The sequence below is a fragment of the Macrosteles quadrilineatus genome, unplaced genomic scaffold, assembly GCF_028750875.1.
Source record: "Macrosteles quadrilineatus isolate MER2022 unplaced genomic scaffold, UCM_ALF_1.0 Scaffold_4__1_contigs__length_99947679, whole genome shotgun sequence".
NCBI lineage: Eukaryota > Metazoa > Arthropoda > Insecta > Hemiptera > Cicadellidae > Macrosteles > Macrosteles quadrilineatus.
In genome coordinates, this window is record NW_026542597.1 from 13,378,012 (window position 1) to 13,402,785 (window position 24,774).

A 24,774-nucleotide genomic window follows, 5' to 3' on the forward strand; every position below is an offset into this window, starting at 1 on the left:
CACATGCTTTCAGGGGAAATGGGTAATTTGAGCAATCCTGCTTGGAAGGCAGTTTCGCACTTTGTGGACAAATCATCAGATGCATTTAGGATATTTTAATTTTACTTCATTGTGAGCAGAGCACGAATCATTACTTTTGTGGCTACAACCCACCTAGGTGCGTAGGTGAATAAGAATTCAACATAAGTGTAGAATGGAATTGAGATGACCTGTGCAGCTTGGTACTGAATAAGATCAGCTGATTGTTAATACAGGACCATTTAAAAGCCCGATTATCAGCTGGGCTCAGTTATGATCAAAACGGATCGAACAGGTGATTTCGTGAATGTTAGGAAAGTATTATAACCACTCAGCCAAGGGTGTTTAAAAGTAGTATCAGTGTTTTACCCTTTAAGATCTCTATTGTACCAAACGTTTTAAATGGTAAAATAGTCAAATTAATGGGCAACACACGCAGTTTGTTTTGTTTGTTTATTATTATCCTTACATGGTACATCTTCACGTATAAATTGATACAATACTGTATATGCCTGACGATGAGCAAAGGGAGAAAGTAGATTGGAGTGGTATTGACCGGAATTGTATGACATGTTTTTCACATTATGTCGCATAGTATAATGTAATTTATGTATCGTTTATGAAGTAAGTTTAGTGTAAAACAAATTACAACTAGTTAAAACTTCCAAATCATTACTGAAACGCCCTGCATTTACATTATTCTTATTATTATGTTTGTTTTTCATTCTGGTATTATTTTTACGTATGAACATTAAAACTTATATATTTCTGTTACGTAATTTATGCATTATAATCCTAAAAAATATTATGGATTAGTTTGATTATTCATTGCTCCAGTTCTAGGCTTTTTATTTAAGTTGGCAACAGTTCTCTGAACTAAGGCCAACCTGATCTCTCTCTCTGAGGTTTTTGTTTGTTGAAAACAGCTGATCAGGCTAGTTTTTACAAACATTGTGGCTTATCAACCTAATGTTTAATTTAATCACAAACTGTGGAGTCTTCAAAATGAACTTTCCTCGCTTGAATGATAACGTAAAATAAAATAGGTGTTAATTACATTTACATACATTTTTATACGTCCTTCCAGAAAATACAATTATTAAAAATGATGTTGGTAATATCGATGTGCAGTATTACTGGATTTATCTTCAACTCAATCTTCATTTACTAATTTAGATATAGAATCTCATGGAATTTAGTTAACATTGTTTGGGTATACGTACTAGTTATTTGAAGGCAATTGTTGGCTCTGTAATGACTGAATTTGAACAGACGACAACAGTTTACGAGTTGTGAAACTTAAAAAAAACATTAAGTGTACAATACACGATTACTAGTTTTCTAGTAGTCGTTGTACAATATGAAAAAATAGATCGATTGGAACGTTTAAGGAGACCAATATTAAGTATAAAATTAACACCTGTGATGATTATGCTTACCAAATCATTATTATGAATGAGAGAGATATATTCAAAGCAATATTATGTACATTTTACTATGGTGCCACCTTTTGCCTGACAAGTTCCTTTCAAGCCAGTTAACTGTAATTGTAAATTAAATAAATACGACAAACTACATTTCCGACAAGCCTTTTGCTCGGTAATCCCGTTTGACGGCCAAGTGACTTGTCTGTCAATTGGTGCCTTTTACTATATTACATATCTACACTTACAAATAACATTTTACAAAAAGCGCTTTGGTCAGATGCACAAACAAAGCTGCATTTTACTACGGAAGCATTTTTAATTTAGCCTACAGTAAATCAAATTGCCGTGCTTCTTCCAATGAAAACTACGCTAGAACTGGTCTAATACGCCCAATAAGCAACTACTTAATTTTCACGGACAACAAATTAAATACATTCATATCATAATATTAGGTTTGTCCTTTACTTAATTCAGTAATATTTCACAGCTAGATTTATAAATAAAATGGCTATGTCAATCATTCGTTTTCATTAAAGCTAGTGATATTGTTCATCACAAGACTAGTGATATTCCACAAGATGCACGTGATTAACATGAGAGTCTTGGTGATCTTTATCCAGCCCTAATTGGGCGTAGTGTAACCAGGCTTGCACCGTCTCCGCTCACCAAACAACCAAGCAATAAAAACGCGCAAATTTGCTTATTAAATAAATTTTAGCAAAGTGACCAAATACACATTGTTCTTACTCAAAGAGTAATTTGGAATGCTGTATAGAAAAATGAATATGTAGACCCAACCAAGTGGTTGCCAACCATAAAGTTTCTGTTAACCTGTCAATTAGAAATGTTTATCGAAATATATTACGAACGGATTAACAAGGAGTAAATAAACCAAAATTTTTCTATAATTCGCACAGTTAACTTGGTATTACACAAAGTAAAATTAATACGCGAAGTCATTAGGAAAATGTGGGTTTTAAATGGATACCCTAAAGTAGTATCTTCAAAATTCATTTAGGTAGTACTTTGAGACCGAGATTTGCTCCAGGCAAATAATTATCATGCCCTGAGAGTATTCTTTGGTTATTGTCATTAGGGACATTGAAACAGAAACGGTACGGACCCTAAATATAATTAAATGACGTCACTGACCCGGATCTTAATCTCACAAAATCTGACCATTTCAATAAATTAATAATCTCGCCATGTAATGTGGACGTTGACAGATTCATGATACATTTTTATAATAAGACAACCCTGTTTACTTTCGGGACAGTAACGTAATTTATTTATTTTTGTGATCCATGTCATTTTGGTTCCAATATTCGTGGATAAACATATACAAAATAATACAATTACATATCGCATTTTTAATTTCATATTTTTTCTGAAAATGTGTGCAATTGTTGTAAAATAAATTAACCACCACGTCGTTTCGTTTTATCTTAAACCGTTAAAATTCACCCACCATTTTTAAAGTTTTACTTCAAACTTTCTATAGTTCATAACAAATCTACCTTGGGGAATCTCTGATCATCTCACTCTATTCTGTACTACATTATCAATATTTTGGTTTAACACACCCAGTTTCGCAAACATCTCAATTGGTAATATGGCAGGCCTACTTTATGTATGCTTTCTTATACTTTCATTAAAATCTACTTAGATTATTAGCAGCCAAAAATCAAGTTTTATAGAGTTTTAGATTCAAATTATTTTTGGGAGAGCATTTTAACCTTATATCACCTTATCTTACTAATATTATAGATGTGAAAGTTTGTGTATTTGTTTGTTTGTTTGTGTTGCTCAATCACGCATTAACTAATGGACGGATTGGGCTGAAATTTGGAATTATGATAGCTCATATTCCCGATTAACATATATAGGCATAGTCTTATCTCAAAAATCCGTTCGGGCTTCGCCCCAGTGGCTCTGTAGTTCCCCATGTTAACCTTATGAGTATTCATATTTAAAGGGAATTAAATAATTTAGTCAGCTGTTTCAACTAAAAAATTGGTTATATGATATGCAAAAAGTATTAAAAAGTTATAAGATTTACCAACAGGGCGCAGCACTATTATTTTTTCATTTATGAAAACAGCTAATTTGAACTAAGCAGCAACAAAAAACTGTTATAGGCAATAAGAACTGCCAAAGTAGGATTGTTTACAGTTATGTTTATGTTTTTAATTGCATGAATAATTTTTGATATTTTTCAAGTTGTTAATGATTTATTTTTCTCTATTGTTTAGGTGAAGTGGTAGAACATTATGGCTATGGTAGATGTATAATACTAAAGTATACCGTAAATTTAAAGAAGCAAATTTTGTCAAACTGTGTCCTCCCCCATTGCAAACGCTAGGTTAAAGTATAACTGCAATAAGTATTTTACACTTATATGCCAACCCCGTACGAAGGACGGGTACTCTGCTAGTTAACAGTATGAAGCCTAAAACAATCACTGGAATAGTTGTTATTAAACACACATAATTAATACGAGTAACGATAGCTTCTAATAATTACTTCAGGGAAGCAGCGTAAACTGTATAGCATGGCATGATGTAATCTACCGTCATGTGGCGCTATCTACAAGTGTTCTAACTAGGGCTGAACATTGTGTATAATCGTTTCAGATTTCCTCCTTAAGCTGGGTTTTCCTAGGCGTGGAGTCGGCGAGCGGTGAGAGGAACGCGGAGAGCGGAATTGAAATTAACATGGCATTCCGCTCCGTTTCTAGGAAAACAGTAACATTAAATTGCCTAAAGCTGGGTTTTCCTAGGCGCGGAATCGGCGAGCGGAGAGAGGAACGCGGAGAGCGGAGTTGAAATTAACATGGCATTCCGCTCCGCTTCTAGGAAAACAGTAACATTAAATTGCCTAAGACATGTGGAGTCCGCTCTCCGCGTTCCTCTCTCCGCTCGCCGACTACGCGCCTAGGAAAACCCGGCTTTATACTCCTTCTTTTGAGTAACATTAAGGTTTCAAATACAAAACCGCATCAAAGAACAAAATTGCCTGGAAATAACACAGTTAACTTGTGGCAATATAAGGTACTACATTTCACTATGGCTGCACTTATTAAATAAAAAATATCGATATATAGATTATTCGCAACATCAATTATTTCATTCGGTTAGTTAGATTAGGTTTTAACCTAACTAACCAAACCTGATATATCGAATGGAACAATCGATATATCGATCGATATATTCATTCGAATGAGTGTAGGACGTAAAAAAGTCCAGCCCCTTTCATTATTGATGTGACATCTAATTCCCATCTTGAAGCAGCCAGTTTAAAAAAAAAAGTGAAGCCAGTGACAAAGTATGACGATGCAAATTATTTTTTGTTTATTCATACTACGCTTAAATTACAATTTCATTGTGCGTCGTAGCCTCTGAATTTCTAGATTGTTACAATAATAGGTTATTTTACGGTAAAATAACCAGGTTAAATTTTTACCTGATACCACCAAGTAATCCTATACATTTTTAATGTTTGCCTGTTACGTGTTTCGTACGACGAATCTTCACACCGTCCAGGTTGAAGAGGATTACTGACATTTAATATCCACATAGACTTGACAATGAAGGCATAAAGTCTTCGAAACCACGGGAGTCCAACTACAAGAACAGAATCACTGGGCGATACAACAGGTAACATAACCTAGTTTTGTAATTTAATTACATCTTCTTGTCAATCATTAAATCGTTAAGGGATGAAGAGTTGGAACAACCTTTGAAAGTATAGGAAGAACCGCAAGTTAGTTGACCAATTTACATATTTTGGTGCTATCGAACGATGGTAGAATGGCACAAGAGGTAACGGCTAGACTGGGGAAAGGTGCGGGATTTTATCAGTGTTAACCATCTAGTCGGGGATAAAGATATACGAAAACTTCAAAAGGTAGTATGTATAAAACTTATTATACACCGATAGTTACCTATGGTGCACACATTTTGAATATAACAGAGGGTATGGGGTAGAGTTCAGGTGGAGGAAATGAAATTTGTAAGAGGCATTAAAGGGAAAACAAGAGTGGATAGAATTATGAATGAAGAGTTAAAAGAGGAATAGTTGAAGAAAGTATGAGAGAACGAGTAGAGAAGTCGAGATTGAAATAGAATGGAAAATGATAGAATCCCCCCCCCCAATGAAGTATGAGCTTCACATGAACGGAAGAAGACCAAGAGGAAGACCTAGAACAAGGTGGATTGACGAGGTGAGAAGAGATGTGGAAGCAAGAGGAGTGCAGTGGCAGTGGCAGTATGTTGAGGAAGAGGATTTATTGAGGGACAAAAGAAGATGTAGATGCGTAATTAACACCCAGACTCAGAGATGACCGGACCGGGGAAGGATACGTATGTATGCACATAAACTAACTTAATATCAAAGACTAAGGAGTAAAATAGAATGATGATGGAAGCGCAACCTGTGAGTGACTCAATCCACTATGTTCAATTTAAATAAAAATGTTGCTACATTTGGTCCATATTCAGATGGGACGCTTACTTTAGTATCCCAAATGGGATGGTTCTAACCGTATAGAAAATCGATGGATCAATTTCCGAATTTATGTTGGCTCTATCAAAGTGATTTCATCAGTTTATTATTATAAACTGATGAAATCACTTTATCACTCATATTTGATGGAAATATTCTAAAGTGGCAAACAAAGACAGAGTAGTGAGAATATACCGACTAAATACTAATAAATAAGAACAAGAGCGATTCTTTTCAATCCTATGCTAACGAATTGCTATATCTCTGCTTCGAAACGGGAAGAGGACACAAGAGAGAATAATGCTGTTGTTTCTATGTGTAAATAGTTCTATATATAGTTACTCATTACTTAAAAACAAAAATCAACTTTCTCACTTAGTGTAGAAAAACTATTTTTCTTAAATTTTATGGGGGGGGGGGCACCCAAGAACAGTGTGTGCTGCAGTGTGTGCTGTGTGTGTGCAGTGTGTGTCGCTGCTGATGTGTGTTAAAAATACTGTACCTCTATGAAATTCAAAAGATAAACTTATTGAAAAGTTTAGTCCCCTACTTTCAAAACCATACTCATATCTGAAGCCAACGCTCAAAATTAATCTAACATACCGTAGTGTAGTGATAAAATCAATTACTTAGTATTGATGTTTCATAAAAAGAAATATGTTTTACCCTAATTCTTACTTTTTTCAAGCCTCTTTTCCTGGAACTTAATATAGCAATCACAAATAAAACTATGAGCAATATTCTACTAAACTCTTCTCCATTTTTACCCCACGCTGTAAATAAAACATGTGATTGAAATTTCTTACATTTGATTAGATTTTCTCTTTACATTTTGTTGTTATTTCATCACCATCAGGACAACCCATAAGACCCATGTTAATTTTTTTAAATTTAAAACTCAATTTTTTGCGCTTATTTTTGAGCCTATTTTAATTTATAAAGGGATTCTACATATTTTCCCTACGATACACACGAGCCGAGAAAAAAGGTTTTAAAGAAACATGCTTGCCTATTAATATATAGATAATGTAAGCTTTTTAAGCATGTAAGGCGAAGCACTTAGAAAACCTGCGTATAAAGCACAGCCCTAAGAAATTCGTTCATACCAAAACTTTTCGTCAGATCTACACACTCTAAGCTTCATTTTGATGTCCCAAATGCCTATATTATTATTTGTTTAATGACCTTAAACGATGACCACAAGTTTTCCTGTATCATTTTAATAATATGATATATTGTTTTTAACGTTTTTCTTTTCGGACAGTTTGGTCATTTCCTTTTAGGAATCCATCGTGGACTTCTTAAATAAGCTTATGGCCAACGTCTAACGATAATAAAACCTCAATGAGCTAAACACCTGAATAGTCAATTAGAGTTTTTAAAAATATACACTGGAAGATTTAAAAGCAAAAAGGTAGTAACTACAAAATCTTCAAACAATGTTTATAACCTTTGAAATGTAGGTTTCATCAATGCCTTTAAAATGTACCTCTTTTACTACCTGAGTACCTACACGGCCACCTTAAAAGGCGGCCGTAGTACCTATCGTTGGCATGGTGGAAGGAAAAAACAGTTGGAGTGTTGAACAACATCATCCAGTTTTCTTATTATCTGTTTTTATAACACGGGTGGCACGGGGGCGTGTAGTTGTGAGCTATCAGCTGATTTAATAGTTTTGTTTATGTTTACGTTTTGGATATTTTGGTTATCAAGGCGAATAATAATTGGTAGAGTTGAATTGTTGAATGTTCGATTTTTGTTATTGAGATTTTTCATGTAAGAGTTTTATTTTCTTACAAAACAATATCTGGTACCCTAGTTATAAAACTAAACAGTAACCCTAAACTGATAGAAAAAAGTTTTGGCGACACTAGCGATCACCGGACATCAACTAGACTAAACGAGCTTCAAAATTTACAATGGTATGATAAGTCTACTTTTGTTAGTCTATGACTTTTTAACTGTACACTTTAAAATCAGCTACCGAACCTCCCATGCTATGATTCTACACAATGTTCAGCGTTACAAGTGCAGCAATACGCTAGCAGAGCTATCTACGCCACTACAGTATACCTTGGGCGCGCTGTTCGAATCCTCACTGGATGTGAACGTGCTGGATGTGTCAATGCCCGAGTCCTTGGTTTGAGGACCGTCGAACCTGACTGTCTTCTTGCGTCTTCGGGTGTCGATAAGGGTGACTTTGACCTCCCGAGGGGTGTCCCTTGGGTGCCACCCGTTGACGACTCCATCCATACCGAGGGAGAAGTCATTCGTTGTAAGAGAACGGGTAAAGGATGGGACAAAGAGACAAAAGGAAACACAACAACCAAACACATATAAAGAACACCGAAGGAAAGGCAAGTCAAAGTTCAAGTTGCAACGATCAATTGGGCATTTCTTTGTTTTTGTTGGTTCGAATTTCATTTAAAATGTTATTAGTTTACCGTATTGTATAAAGGTGGTGTTTATATTTTATCTTGTACTGTACCGGATCACCCCTTGCTTTGCTGGATACTGTTCGCAAACAGAAGCGGGCCTATTTGAACGGGTAAATGTATAAATAAAAGAAACCAACAACCTCTTTAGAAAATAAGATAAAAGAAAATTATGTTTTTTTGAACTTTCTGTCTATGATATCGATTGCAGGGTTGCAATAAAATTTTGTCTCCATCGGTCTTACGTTTACTATTGTTGGAAACTTCTATTTTATAAACGTTGGTAAAATGTGTAATCGCCAAAAAGACTATGTTGAAATATTCCAATGAAAATGAACGAACTACAAGCAATATATGGTACAAAAATGGCAAATATGGTACAATGACCATAGTGTTGTTCATGCGTGATGTAATCATAAAAAACGCAAAGTGGACAATATTACCTATTACCTATGCTACTTAGGCAATGATGTTTTACAATCACATACGAATATAAATTAGGCCTATCATGCAATTTAATCTTTTCTCTATTTATACGTATGTGATTGATGATGATGTATAGAGTTGTTTAGGCGACTCTAAATTTGAGGTCGAACTCTTCATATGAACTAATTAGGAAAAGACATTTCATCGGATAGTGTCCAATAGTTCTTTACAATTGACTGCAACTTGCTGTGGTCATGTTTCAAAGCCAAAATAGTGTAACGAAAACATTATTTTAATTTAACATTGTGCTTTCATGAAAACATAAACTAAAATCGAATCTACATTTACATAAGATTTCGGACAGTACAGTATTAATTAATTCCGTGTCTTTATAGGCCTAATGTATAGTGACAATTCAGAAGCAAAGAAATGCCCAATTATTGAAGAATACAAATCAACTATTGTTGTTGGTAGCACTGTAGTTAGACTGAAAATATTTAAAAATGTATATTTTACCAACATCAATCGTTTAGGCAAGTAAAAACGAATCAGAGAAGACCTAAATCTAGGAAACAAGAGTTAGCTCGGCCCTGGATTAATGTGTTTGACAATGTATAAGCTGTAGCTTCTAGAAACTGTCAAAAAGGTAAACTATATGGATTATTCAAACTCAAAATCTTCATTATTCAATTTGAGTGCTTTAAATAGAAACCAATATTATTCATATATGTTATGATGTGAAATGACTTTGCACATAGCCAAAATCAAATAGCCTGCAACCTGCGACGTTAAGAGGTTAATTGTTTTAAACCTTGGAAAAATCAAATCAACTAGTGTGAACACAACTGCTGGATCAACCATTCAGTTTGTACAACAATTGATTGTTTGTTACGCTGGAATAGCTTAATTTAATATCGTATAGTATGGCATTTGGAAAGTACTGAGGCGCTGTTCAAGGTTTGACTGCCTCTGGTTGTTCGAGAAGAAGAAGAATACACATTAATCCAGACCGGCGAAGAGAGCGCTGCCATGCCACATCAAGCACACTGCCACCTGAAACTGCACATGTCCTCACCGCTAGGAATTTTTTAATCTTTTCGTCTAAAATCGCTTGTTTTTTCAGTCGCTCGTCTCCTCTTTCAGACGTGTCGAGATCACCTGTGTTTTGAAAAAAGTCAATCATTTGATACATTTACACTTATTAGCGAATACATTTACATTATCAATTCAAAAACTAACTTAGTCATGGATGTTGTCTTAGATAATATATTTAGTAATATATAGGTAGGCTTATACATATATGTTAGTATCATCTGCGTTGGTCAATATGTTCGCACCAAAATTAGATGTATTAATGTTCAAAACTTCGCTGCATGACTGTCACTGAATAAATTTAACCGATTAAACAAAACTTTAAAACAAATAAATACCTAAATCAGACTTTTAAGGGTAAAATATCTATGAAGAAAACACTAAGCTAAGCTATAAAAAGTGCCAGTTTACCAAACTGTTTGTAGTTGTCTTGGGGTGTTCTGCAAAGTAATTTCGACCTGAAATATAGGATACTACGATTCGATGACGTATTGCGAATTGCGTGGTGACTGCAAGAACAAACATGATTAAATATTACTTAAGGAAAACTCACTTGTCAGATCCTATACGTTAAAGAGAATATCCTTGTGTTTTCTATTATTTGAAACATACTTTGAGGACAACACTTTAGTCGTTTGGTTCCCTGTAGAGTTTTGTAAGTCACCGGGTTTTAACACTGTCAAAAACTGATAGCCACAGTTTTGTTGACAGGTAAGGGACATTATCTATTCTAGTATATCCACGGTCTCTGAGGTGAGATCTGGAGGCTTGGGCCATCACACTCGTTGGGTAACTCGTCTTTTAGAAAGATAACAATAGGGATAGTAAAGACCTGGATTCCTTGAATCTGGATCCTTTGCAAATGGGTGGCTTTGCAATTAAAATTAAATGACAGCTAAACAGTGGGTGTATATAACAAGTTCTAGGTTTTATTCGCAGGGATACAGCTTCTTTAAGTTAATAAAGTAGACGAATTGAGGTTTCTATCATTAGCGTTCAAAAAAGTTTCTCTCCTTCCTGGTACCTAATCAGTTAGATGTACAGATTTGATTTCAAAAACTAAGTAGGCGTATTCCTTGACTTCCCAAAAATAAATTTTCCAAACATTCTCTTCGAGTGAATAGAGCATATACTATTGTTGATGGCCTCAGACTTAAACTTATTTGAAGAAACATTCAATATTCTAGCTACAATTTTACTTTAAAGTCCCTTCAAATTAGTTCATATATTCAGGTAAACTAATTGATATCCACTTCACGTATAATTATTCCCTTGGAAGGTTTTCGTGAGTACCTACGTATTATTTTTTGGAAGTCCATTTTTGAAGATAGTAAGTTAAAGTTATACGACAGATCGTTTGAAGATTTTCCACTACGATTGGTAAAAGAAAAACTGTCCTCAGGTGAGAAAATACCTAAAACATGACAAGATTATTACCGTACTTGTTAGTTTTTTCTGAGTTGTGTTCTAGTCTTGCTATATTGTCGGACTGTCGGTACTTCCTTACCTCAGAGCGAGGTCCGATTCCCTTGAAAACTTATTTTTTTTCCAAATTGTGATGGAAACTGGCCGAAATAATCTCTTGGATAAATCCTACGTATCTTCGACGTCCATTACGCCTCAAAGTAGCATTCATTACAGTACAAACAGTTTAGAAAACTGGCAAAAGTAGTTTGATTGAGCTTCAAAATTATAACTTAAAGTAGCCTAATCCTAACTGTCACTCTCCTAGTCACACAAGTATCATGTACTGCGACCCTTACCTTTCTCACTGTCGTGTTCCTCGCAGCTCGTACAGTCGGGGGTGGACCTCAGTTCGTCGTCCGAGCTAGAGAACGATCTCTGGGGCGGTTGCGGCGTCTGATGGTACCCGCGCGCACTCCCACTTCCACTCCCGGATTGTTTTTTCGCGGACCCGGTCCTCTTGTGTTTCTTGCCGGTTACCAGCACGGTGATGGCTCCGCCGCGACTAGCGGGCGCGGGCGCACAGTCCATGCTGGAAGATTGCTCGGAGCTGAGCGAGTCGTTCCTCAACTCTCCGCGGCCGCCCGTCATCGTCGCGTACTGGTGTGATCTCATCAGACCCTCTAGTTCTCCGCGGTAGTATCGCGCCTCTTCCTCGCGGCTGGCGTCCTGCTGACTGTATTGTCGCCTCAGCTGCGAGCCAGACCGCTGCAGCAACGGTTGGTTCTCCTTCTCCGCGGCAGAGTGCGCTCGCTCCAGCTTGGGCCGCTTGTCTTGTTGCTGCAGATCCGCCTCGATACGTCGCATGATCGGGTCGCCAGCTGACATTCCCTTGTTGATCCACTGACCCGTCTTGCTCAACAGCTCTTGCTTCTTGCGGCAGAGGATGCACACCCAGATCACCTGGGGACAAATTCACTGGTTAGTTATTTAACAAGGTAATTCGATCAAGATAATTGCTAAAAGATAATTGCACTTCCAAAAGTTCACCAACTACAGTGAGTAGATTTTTGATTGTTTTTTTGTATTGTCTAACTACGCCAAATCTGTTGTTAAAGAAGGTAATACAAACACTTTTAGGGTAAAACTGTCCAAGCACATTAAATCTTTTGTGGATAAGTAGGGAATCAAACCCATTCTTTCTGCACCAAAGTCCGAGATGCCAACCACTAGGTTAGCAATAGACCCTTTAACTTGGTTTGTGACTGGCCCCTTCTGTCTTTGATAATTGGGCGTCGTGTAATAATCCTGGCTAAAGAAACGGCCGATCTTTGGGATTGAACCGACGACCTTCTGGTTTCAAGGCGATAAAATTCCCACATCGATCCTTCCCTTATATTAGATGTGTTGCCAGCTAGTGGTTAGCGTCTCGAACGTCTCCCAAAAAACAGTATTCAAGACTATTTCAATGGATTTGGATCGAATTCTATTAAAGAGTGTATGTGTCAATTTAATTCATAAAAAATTTAAGTGGTGTTGAACGAAAAAATAATCAATAAAACGCAAAAATGGAAAAAAAGATTCTCACGGAGACTTTGTATATACATTTTTTATGCACAGTAATGGTAACATAGGCCACAGCCTTCATGGTACGGCGATAGAGTAAACAGCAAGTGGCAGTGGCTGTGCTACAATCGATAAGGCAGTGGTTGGGAGTGCGGGGAGGAGGGGTTCTTGACGTAATTCTGCCCATTCACCCTGCCTCTGACATTGCTGCGAATTCCACGTTCGGTTGGCAACGAAGAAGGTGAATGCAATTTTATTTTAACGTAAGACTGAGATAGTTTCATCTATTTAAAATAAAACTCAGCCAAAACTAGTAAGATATGAAATAATATATTTGCCATTGCACTATGTAAAAAGTCTAAAGCAACATTTTCTGAAAAATATGAATTAAATATCAATTTATTTGCTAAATTTATTTCGCAAACAAATCGTCAATCGTCTACAAACACAAGTTGTGTCGTGGCCGCCATGCAGCCTACATCGGTTTGTCCCGCGTTTCTAGTTTGGCTGGCCGAGCGTGTATTGAAATGTGTGCAATGTGCATGTTCATTGATGAAGACGTATCGGATTTTGGAAAACCATAATTTTGTTGTCGTATTTGACATTAAGTCCTATGACCCGAAACTATTAATCCTCAGACTATTATCATTGACAATTAAAGCTCTTTAATTATCATAAGACAGAATACGGGCAAAGGTCCGTAACTTATCATTTGTTCAGAGTGTCAAACCCCTATGTGATTGAAGTCGCGTGTAGTATGATTAATTTCTTTGGAATTGACTATACTTTCGATCCGATGGATCTGGGTTAACTAAGTTCAATAGTAATAGTACATCATCTTACTAAAACTCTCCATCTCCAGTTTTACTAGGTCTACGTTTTCACTGACATGAGTTTACATGGCCAAAGTTAACTCGGCTTTACTTTGAGACCTAATGATATGGGCGAGCATTAAAATTGCACCAACTGACCTGAGTCAGGTAGTCGGGTATTCCTGAATTGCGCCAACTAATCCATGGAGCCACCCAATACGTTCCTTAACTAGCCAAGTAATCAAGTACTAACCAAGTAGCGGCCCTTTTGACTGTATAGTTGAGTAGGTTAGGTTAGGTTAGGTTAGGATAGGTTAGGTTTGGATGACACGTAAACAAGGACAATCCTTCTGCCGGCAACTCACCCCTATCTGGCTTGGGCTCGGCGCAACTAAGGAACATTTTTGGGACCTTTTGAGGGCTTGGCGCAATCAAGGAACTCTTTGGCGCAATTCATGCACGAACAATGATATTTTAGATCTTGAGCAACGGGATGAACACAAGAAATGGATGGATAAACAAGTTTCCTTTACACAGGATGAGAAAAATTGTACGAGTTGTAACGATAAGTATTGGTAATGATACTGTATTGAGCTCGAAGTAACCCATATTCTATCAAAAATGGTTTATTGAGCGAAGCTCTTATTCTATTACACTCCTACATTTGTTTTACAAATACTCCTCCTGAACGACTGAAGTGATCTGCACGAAATTTAGCACAATTATAGTAGCCAATCATGGGAAGGTATGCATCTGAAATGGTACAAATCGGACCACAGGGCTTTATCCCTACGTGAATTTAAACTTTTAGAAATTTAACATGGGCCTTGAGGGTTAGTTGGTCGCCATGGCATTATTTGCAAGATAACAATAAAAAGGTAAACAAGAGTAAAAACATTAGTCAACAATTAATTTTAAGAAAAACACATTACAAATTAGTACAGAAAAAAGGAAGAACAATCGGATTAATATCGTTGATCATAATTTACTACAAAATGAATAACCAATAATTAGGGTCACCGGAATTAGGCTAATGCACCATAGCCTACTCCAAATAGCCATTCCATTTATGCAAATTAAATGTACCATTGAGTTTGGATTCAGCAAGTATACATTCACTTTACGTGAATTAGACGTACCAATAATGCAGACTTTTAATACTTCAAATAGGAATTCTATTATTGTGAACCAAAGATACCATTGACGTGAACCAGACCTACCCTTTGGATAATGAAAGTAAAAAATTAATTTACGTTATCCAAATGTGTCATTGAGTTTGGATGCTGCAGTAAACAATTTGTTTACGTGAACCTGGCGTTTTATTGAACTTAAATAGGGCAAATATACATTCCATTTGTGTGAAACAAATATATACCATTGACTTTGGATACTGCAAGTAGATTTCTCACTAAACGAGAAATAATAATGAATAATACATTTTATATGAACCAGATCATTGACCCTGTTCATAATTGACTTTAGATACTGCAAGTATAGATCTTATTTACAAAAGAACAGATGTAGCATTGACTTTGGAAAAGTATTAGATTAATATGCTAGCTCCACTCAATATTGCAAACAGACAACTGCATACTCTACAAAAATTATCTTAAATAATAAATAGATTCGCATTGTATCTTAAGTTGATTCGAACTCTTAGTCCGATTGCCGTTATAAAAGTCACGATTAATTACAGAAGGTGAATACTGTTTTATTTGACCATGTTATGGGCTGAGTAGGAAAGCGCTATTCTGTACATAGGACAAGAAAAATATTTGCACGGATTTTTAAGGTCCTACAAAGAAAGTGAGTGTTGTGCTCGAATTAAACGAAACTCAATTCTACTAAGCAATGTTACTACAGAGTAGATAATTATACTAACACTACAAAGATTAACTTATTAGATTATTGCCAATTAAAATGATGACGCTACTGGGTGTATTTAGAACTCAAATGGATAAAGGATGAGTGTTGTAAAGCTGTGTAGCTTTTTGTCGTACTGACTAAGATCAGCTGTTTTTCAGTCAGGATTATTTTTTAAACGCCCCAATGATCAAGGACAGCTGGGAACAGTGTTGAATCATCAAAAATCTACTAATGTTTCACGCAATTGACTAACGATCATATAATTCCCAGACAATCGCTAAAACCACTAAAATGAACGGCATCAGCAATCTGACACATACTTTCTCCCATTAGCTTGTCAACAACGTATCATGGGTAAGCGGTGGTAGTACCTATGATATTTTATGAGGAAAAAAAAAAGTCGCCATAACTTTTGAACTATAATATGTACAGCATTTGAGAATGCAAGGGCCATGACACACTATAGATTTCAAAGATAATTGTTCTTGATTCTTGATAAAATCCTATTGCTCTGTTGTTTATGGGAGTTTTATGGGAAAATCCTAATAAAATCTGCATTTCCAAAAAAATGAAAAATCCGCCTGGAGATACCATGGGTCCACATACTAAATAAAATCAAACGTGACCACAGAGGTAACCTGTAGTTTTGTACACATCCACACACGTACAGACATCCATGTAGCAGCAAACCTAAGTACTCTAGATACTTAGTATTGTACCTAAATATGTATGCTATTTAAATAGAAAAAAATCAGACTGTTTTTGTGAAAATCCAACCAAGTAAATGAAAATTCGCTATTCTTTAGGTTTTCGGTAGCGGGACTACTTGTTAACTATTTCACCGTCACATAATCAATTATAGTAATAAAAACTAAGATAGAAACAACTTTAGACAGTGGTGCGTTCTGTGAGTAGTTAAATTATGTTCTTCTTGAATACAAAATTGGTTACAGCTTTACTGACGGAATATCTACCTCAGTATCTAGAAGTCCAATGATAAGGGAACAAACTCAGTAGGACTAAAAATCGACACATTTTTTCGAGAACAATTGACATCTATAACCTTTTAAAAGGATAACTTGGTTTGAAAAGTTTTTAAAACTAAACAGCGACACTTACAAGGTAAAATACCTCTTTGGATGACAAGGCAGTACAAGACTTCTATGATGTAAGCCTACCTCTGGTAACTATCACAATATGATCTGACTGACACTGACGACGCGCAGGCCAACATCAGAGGTCCAAAGTAATCAAATTCCTCCGCAATGGACTGTCATAACTATACCTAACCCAATCAGCTGGTGAGTGCAGCGTTTTACCTTGTTTGAAACTTTCAACCGCAGAGGGTGTATACGCACACTAATGTTGTTTTCACTCATGCGTTTCGATTTTGGAACTTGTTTGGTTTCACTTTACGCATACCTCTGTTAAACAAGCGGTTTATAAACGGATTAACCGTCTCTGTCCAGGCAAAATACGTCGGTTTATCCGCCATAGATTTTACGATCGAGCTAACCAGTCATTGACTTGACTAAACAATAGATAAAACGTAGTTTTAGTAGATTTCTCATCCTTATGGATCAGTCGAAGTTTATTGTTAGTACCGTCCGATGCACTGTAGAGGTCGTGTTTTGTTTACAATTTGTTTCTTGTTATTTCAGTGATTGAAAACCCCGCGTAGCCAAATAAAACGATCTAATCATTAACAATAACTCGTCCCTAGTTATATAACCAGACAGTAAAGCACAAACCAGGAAATTAACCCTAAAATAGTAGAAAAAAATCGTCAACACTAACACTTGCAATCACCGCGTCACCGGACATGAACTAGACACGAAAAACGAGCTTCAAAATTTACGATGGGATGAGAAATCTGTGTGTGTTGGTTAGTCTATGACGAAACATAACCCATTATCTATACAGTAGAAGTTTGCTGTTCTCCGATATTTTAAATATTAAACACATTTACGATTTACAAATTGCATCTTTTGAATAAGAAGGCCACCATTATTTCACAGTGCACTTTCTGTTATGTAAGGTTAGTTTAGTTTATTTCAGTTTAGTTGATGATAATGACATACGAGGTAAAGTTTACAAAATCAAAAGGTGAAATGTTGAGACAAATTTACAAATACGTCAATTTGTATTCGTGTGCTGTTTTTCTTGCTAATTTTCAAAAAGGCCTAGGCCACCTTATCATTACACCAAACATTACTAAACGGAAACAAACTAACCTAACGGGCTCTTTTCGAAAATAGCCTACGAAATCATTAATAAAAAGTGTTTACCTTGTTGGAGCGCAGAGTGACTTTGCCGCCACATCTTGCACAGCATCGGATGTTGCAGTAGTTGCACATGTGACCGACGCCGTCCGCGAACTTGGTCTTGAGGCAGATGTGACAAGTAGCGTCTAGCTCAACCCCCGCCTTCTTCTGTTGCTCAGAACGCTGCCGGATCGTCTCCTCCAGGACTTCTACTTCGTCCTGCTTCCGCCTGCAAAATAAAATAAACGTTAAGCTGCTGCATGTAATACGAGCACGAGTCTATAGTAGGTTGTAAGAGGTGTAACTATAGTCCAGGAGTCACTATAGCCAGAACAGTAACGTTTAAGAACCGTTTAAAGAATGATGAAGTACTTAGGTGGCTCAGTTGGAAGAAGACGCGTGGGCTCATCACGAAATTTTATCACTACAGTTCACTCTTGTACTGAACCAGCTTACCACTTGCTTTGCTGGATATGTTCTACTTAAAAGCTTGATGCCTATGTGGACTGGACAGTCAGATACAATGTTAGAATAGGCAACTATCCTCTTTTTTAAATGATAAAGGATGTTAGTACTAATTCCAACATAGCAGCAATTAGGGTAGCCTTTACCAGACGAAAATGTTCTAATAGGTAGGTGTAGTAATAGCTGATTGTAGCTCATCTCCATGAGCTTTTTCAACGTCACATCAATTCTCATCAAGACAATTTCCATACGTTTCTGTTTTTTCAGGAGCAGATTTTTAAGATATCTGTGAATTAGCCTTGTATCAATTATTCTCTGTAGCTGAAAAGTGTTTACTGTTTACCTCATTCCCTTAGCAGTGCGCAAACTAAGAAGTATGATCCTCTAGTTAGTTATGGTAAATGTTGCATTAATGGTTACTTCTCATCCTTAGCTTCAAGTGCTGAGTCATATTTCTTCTTCTGACGTCCGTAATAAAGAGACATTAAAATGAGAGTACACGAAAATATTGTTTGCCCCAAGCATGCTCGTCTGTCATGACTTCCAATCTAATCTGATCAAATGTTTAACGTGGAAGAACGAGGTGCAATAAAAGAATATCTAAGAGAGAAGACGTGGGCCTGGCAAAAACGCATTTAAAAGCAATGAATCATAATTTACATAATTTACCATAACTTTTGAACCGTAATTTTTACAGAAATGGGATTTGTACAATTTTGTTTAGAATGTAAAGGACTATAACATACAAAATTTTTATCAAAATCGTTCGGGCCATTTTTGAGAAAATCCTATTTTTCCAGTTTTTTATGGGGTTTTATGGGAAAATCTCCATTAAAAATAAAATTTTCTAAAAAATGGCAAAAACTATCAAAATTGTAAGTATCATAACATACTCTGTTAAATCAAAACCGGATTTTTGTCTAAAATCCTATTTTTCGTTATTTTATGGGGGTTTTATGGGAAAATAACATAATTTACCATAACTTTTGAACCGTAATTTTTACAGAAATGGGATTTGTACCATTTTGTTCAGAATTTAAAGGGCTACAACATACTAAATTTTTATTAAAATCGTTCGGGCCATTTTTGAGAAAATCCGATTTTTTCAGTTTTTTATGGGTTTTTATGGGAAAATCCCCATAAAAAATCAAAATTTCAAAAAAATTAAAAAAACGCCTGGAGATACCACGGATTAGAACCTACATACCAAATTTCATTGAAATCGGACCACAGGTGTAGTCCCTAGCTCTGTACACATCCAGACACACAGACACACACACAGACACACAGACACACACACACACACACACACACACACACAGACATCACTTCGAAAACCACTTTTTTGGGTCCAGGGGGACCCAAAACGAATATATCCACTCAAAACTCAAACTCGAAAATTTTGACGAAAACAATACTTTCTCCATATACTATGGTATAGGGGGAGAAAGTAACAATAACACAAAACATATGTTGAACAATTAGCCCATGTTATTAACATATTAACTACCAAGGCGTATACGCCTTGATTAACTACTACAGTCATCCCTCCTTCACATGTAAAAACTCTCGTCTTTTAAATTTTCTAGCTAAACATTTTTATGACCATCAAAATAAGGTTGTTGGTCGTAGATGGAAGAAGAGTCTTTGTCCTCCGACTCATCAGTCGCCGAACTGGGGAACCTATGTTACTTCTTGGTGTGTTAGGTTACGGTGATGAATAAGTGCAAAATAAATATCGGACTGTTCTTCTTGACTCGACAATTTGTTTTCCCTCCTTGGACATACCTCTCAGCTAGCCCATTGGATCTGGTAAAATGAGGAGATGAAGTTCTATGATTAAATTTCCACTCGGATACGAATTTAGTAAATTCTATAGAAGCAAAACATGGTCCTCCATCAGTTCTTAGTTCATCTGGCATACCATGAGTTGCAAAGTACTTTTTTAGGTGTGTAACTAAGTGCTACTTTTGAAGTGATGCTACTTTTGTTCCTTAGATTTTCACACTCAAAATATCCTGAGTAACTATCAGCAATTACTAAGAAATCATTACCTCCACATTCAAAAACATCAACTCCGATAACTGCCATGGCCTCACTGGTACTGTTTCTTGAAGGATCACATCTTGAGGTTTATCTCGTTGATTTGCTGCATACATTGCACCTTGCTACGTATTGTTCAATATCTCTTTCCATATTTATCCAATACACAATATAGTCACGTGCTGTATTAATTGAACCTTTTAACAAATTTGTGAGGATGGTGAATATTCTGCAACACTTTAAGTTTCATTTCATCAGGTATAATCAAACGGCTTCCTTTAAACCAAAAGACCATCATAGCAACTTACTTCTTTTCTGAAAGTGAAATATTTGACCAATTCCTTGTCAACAGTGCTTCTTTCTTCGGGCCATCCTTTCCACATTATTTCCTTCAATTTAGAAAGCTCTTTGCATTTTCCAACATTTGTTCTGATTCGAGAAACTGTATCAGAATACATAGGAATGATAATTCATTCGTGATCTTTTGCAAGTCTTTTTAATTGTTACTGTGAATGCGTTGAATCATCCATTGAACACTACATTCTTAATTCCTTTGAGCAAGTCTGACATAATATACTGGAACACTTCAGGGGCCGATACCAAACCAAAGGGCATGCAAAACTTAACAAAAGAATCATCCCTTTTAACGATATTAACATTTTTAGGGCTGTCAGCGGATATTTCTGCTAGTTGATTCTTAGTTTGTCCATGTGCCCTACACTTACTAATTGCATAATCTAGAGTAAGGTTCAGTAGAAAATAATTTTTCCCTTAAGCTAGAATCTGATATGCCAATTTCTATTGGCATATTTGATTCTATAGATCTTGGCATATTTTTGATTCTATCTCTAATCAAACTGTTTTTAGTTGCTAAAAATTTCAAGAATTAGCTTGGAATTTTGTACAAAAATCTTCAAAACTTTGATCGGTTTCTTGGGCGATTTTGTTGAACAAAAATCGATCAAATACTTCATTAGATTTACCGACAGAAAACTTATCAAATCTTTGAACAACTTCATCTAATTTAATATCTTCATCATCCCTGAAATCAAAACTGTTATAATATATCTATAACATATGGGCCTAAACTAGACATAAATGATGCTTCCTGTACTGCATTTGATTTCCTATCAAGGCCAGAAGCTGTGTAGTACCAGTTCCACTGTTGCTTCCATTTCATCCAAGAAGGAGCCATCTGAGTAGGCCTACTTGAAACCACAAGTCATTTTGGTGGTTTTACATTACCATCCTTATCTTCTGTATGGTTTGTATGTATATTCTCATCTTCCTTATAGCCATACCTTTTATTTCTATTCAGTTTAGGTTTCGACACCATTGATTTTTACGCTGGTAATTCATCTATCCATCGCCAATCATTAGGTGCTGCTCTAATTATGCCGACCGAAACTGTATTGATTCAATATTATAAAACGACTAATGACAAACGGCGTTTTAAATAAAAGCAATAGTAAGAGCAACAAAAAGTGATAAAATTAATAAAGAACTAGGTGAATTGTTCTGACGATTGCCTACATTTTCCACGATGCAATGTACACTGCACTCATATTGCGGTACTATTGCTTGCTTTACTATCCGTTGCAATAGTTGCATTATTAGTATTGAAAAATGTTATAAAGGTATGTAAACTATAAATATTATTTGTACACAAATTTTGTTTATAAAATATATATTTATGTTACTTATCGACCTGGCCGGTAAACTTTGTACGCTTGAAAATTTAATTGTTGTAAAACTGATATAATTTTGGATAAATTAATGCGGATGGAGAAAATAAGATGCTTTAAAGCGACTATAATAATTTTTGAGCGTAATAACAAACATATGTACAAAAGTAAACAGAAACGCCATGTTTTCGTAAAAATACTTTAAAGATCAATTTCAAAAGGAGCGGATGATTTAGCTCGATTAAATAACGGGTGGTCTTGAAAACCAATTAGGTAGTGAAGTAAGAACTTTAAAAAAATTCCTTGGTAAGGTCACCGTTCGACCCTGAAAAAGTTCAACAGCTTTTTGATGGTTCGAATCTGGGCTCAGCTGTCCTTTATCATTGGGGTTTTAAAAAATGTCCCTGGCTAAATTAACAGCTGGTCAAGTCAGCTACAAAGCTACGCAGCTCAATTCGCTCCATGCAATTACCCCTATATTGCATGGAACTCGTATTGAACTGATTTTAAAATGTGAAATTTCTCGATAAAAACTTCAATTACTACGTCACAGTGGTGGATAGTTGTACGTTGTACTAAACTCTTGCCATTATTAAAATCTTACAGACAGCCAGCTTGTTTATTTACCTAAAACATATAGAAATGCCAATTGCAATGAATTTATCAATGAAATCTATCCACTAGTGTGACGTCATGGATTCTGCAGCATGACCTGGATGAAGCAATATAAAACAATGACGTCATCACACCGGCAGTTACGTCATAACCTAACCTAACAAACCAAACTTGTTGATAATGAAAAAATCTAATGAAGGTAAAATTCTGTTCATAAAATAAAATTATAAATGCCTCAAATTCTAACAAAAGATGTACAGTTAAGAAGAAATGGCATTCTAAGCAAAATCTTTGACAAAAAGTTATGTGTCACCGATGGGATTTGATCTTGATACCTCTTGCACATCAGCCTGGTACTATATCCACTACGCCACGAAAACCGATGGCTGTACATCACACGCCAGCAAAGAAAGAAGCAGACGAATTTGATTACGCGAGTCTCGAGAAACAATGACGTCATCATCTTCATCGCGAGAGGCTCCCTTCAGCCGCTTTCCACAACGGCACATCCTTCATAAACACATTTTGTTTTAATTGTTTACTTTACAATCTGCTCTACAAATTAATATGAACAAGAAAAAGCTGTGCAATACAATACATTTTTTGTAACGTTTGAGTATTACAAATAACTGTTAACACTGTCGACAACAAATATTCTTCAATGAACCACTTTGCAATACAAAAATATGAAGGGTCGGTCGAGAATCCGAGCGTCTCAAGTCTATAAATCGTGTCTGCGTTATTGAGCAAGTTCAAATGCTAAATGATTTGGATGAGATTCTAATTTTGAAACATATTTCACTTAAGGTCATGATTTCGTCCTTGACTGTGGGTATCTTAAGGTATTACCACGATTACTAGAAAAATACCGGTATGGATCATAAACATAAACAAATTACGTTGTTGGCCCGAATCCTATACTAATAGCATTGAACATATGTTTTGGCAGTTCCATTTAAGCAATGTCAAATCATGTTTATTTTCGGGCCAAAAACGTCATTTGTTTATGTTTATGATCCATACCGGTATTTTTCCAGTATTCGTGGGTATTACATGAAGGTGTTCTATTGGTTACGTACCAAGGTGCCTTGGTTATCTTCCTCAGCATTTTCGATTGGCCAGATAATATCTATATTGAGGTACTAGCCAATCCCTAAAGTTGCACTCCGTATGTCCATATTGGTATTTATTTGTTTTATACATCAATAATTTGTTTTTTATAGGCCTACAGTTTTGATTTTGTTCCAATGAGCCAATTTAACGGATAGATTTTAAACTTAGTTGTTGTCGTTTTCTCCAAATATGATAAACACAAAATCTGACAATTTTAATCCAAACAAAATATCTTGTAAACAAATGTCACGTGGCCATTTTATTTTCGCCAGACAACTATATGTATTTTATGTTCGTTGATTTTAGAATACAACCTCAACTTTCTTGGTCTGTTAGGCATAAAGAAAGTTAAGGGAAAATAGAATTTTAATGGTAGCGACTAGCGACCTCTATGGGAGACTTACTCAACTATGCTGTAGCTCATTTAAATGTTCCATAGAAGTGGAATGTCCACTAATTTATCCAAATTCCATTCCAATGATGTTATGAACTAAACACAAATACAAGTAATACCTCACTTCTTTCAAGAAACCAAAGTTCTAGTCTCGATCAAACAAGTTACATTGGCATTTGGAATTTCAAACCAGGCCAACCGGTATCCAGATTGAGAAAAAGATGACATAATGCTCAACTTGAATACCTTTACGTGTTTTTAAAGAAGCAAATGGTTCAAAAATTGTGTTACAGCATTCATGCATAACATTAATGTTTTCCACGATTTCAAATTCTACAGCTTAGAGTGCCGCTTCTCTATTGTAACCCATTTAAATAAATTATTAACAAACTTTTGTAGTTTAGTGCGTAGCTCGGATTGAACGGCTAATTGTCTTCATTCATGGGCTGTTTGTTGTGTTAGATTTATTGTTTTGATGTTGGTAAGATTACTTGAGTCAAATGAATCAGTTTAACAGTACCGAAATATTACTAATGCTCCAATGACGTTAACCATAATTTTGCTCAAAATTATACAAATTTATTAAATTGAACTATTAGTACGACTAGCAGAGTACCCGTCCTTCGTACGGGGTTGGAATATAAGT

The 24,774-nt window shown here is 35.9% G+C and overlaps 1 protein-coding gene across 1 annotated transcript in view; it reads right to left on the reverse strand.

Annotated features, from left to right (window-relative positions):
* LOC128992154 (regulating synaptic membrane exocytosis protein 2-like) overlaps positions 1 to 24,774 on the reverse strand; it is a 79,056-nt gene that overhangs the window by 50,656 nt on the left and 3,626 nt on the right. Inside the window, exons 2-4 of the mRNA XM_054415592.1 lie at positions 17,838 to 18,042; positions 11,665 to 12,268; positions 8,022 to 8,191 (exon numbers count right to left, since the gene is read on the reverse strand). Coding sequence (XP_054271567.1) covers positions 8,022 to 8,191; positions 11,665 to 12,268; positions 17,838 to 18,042 — 979 coding nt within the window. The remainder of the gene's footprint in view (positions 1 to 8,021; positions 8,192 to 11,664; positions 12,269 to 17,837; positions 18,043 to 24,774) is intronic.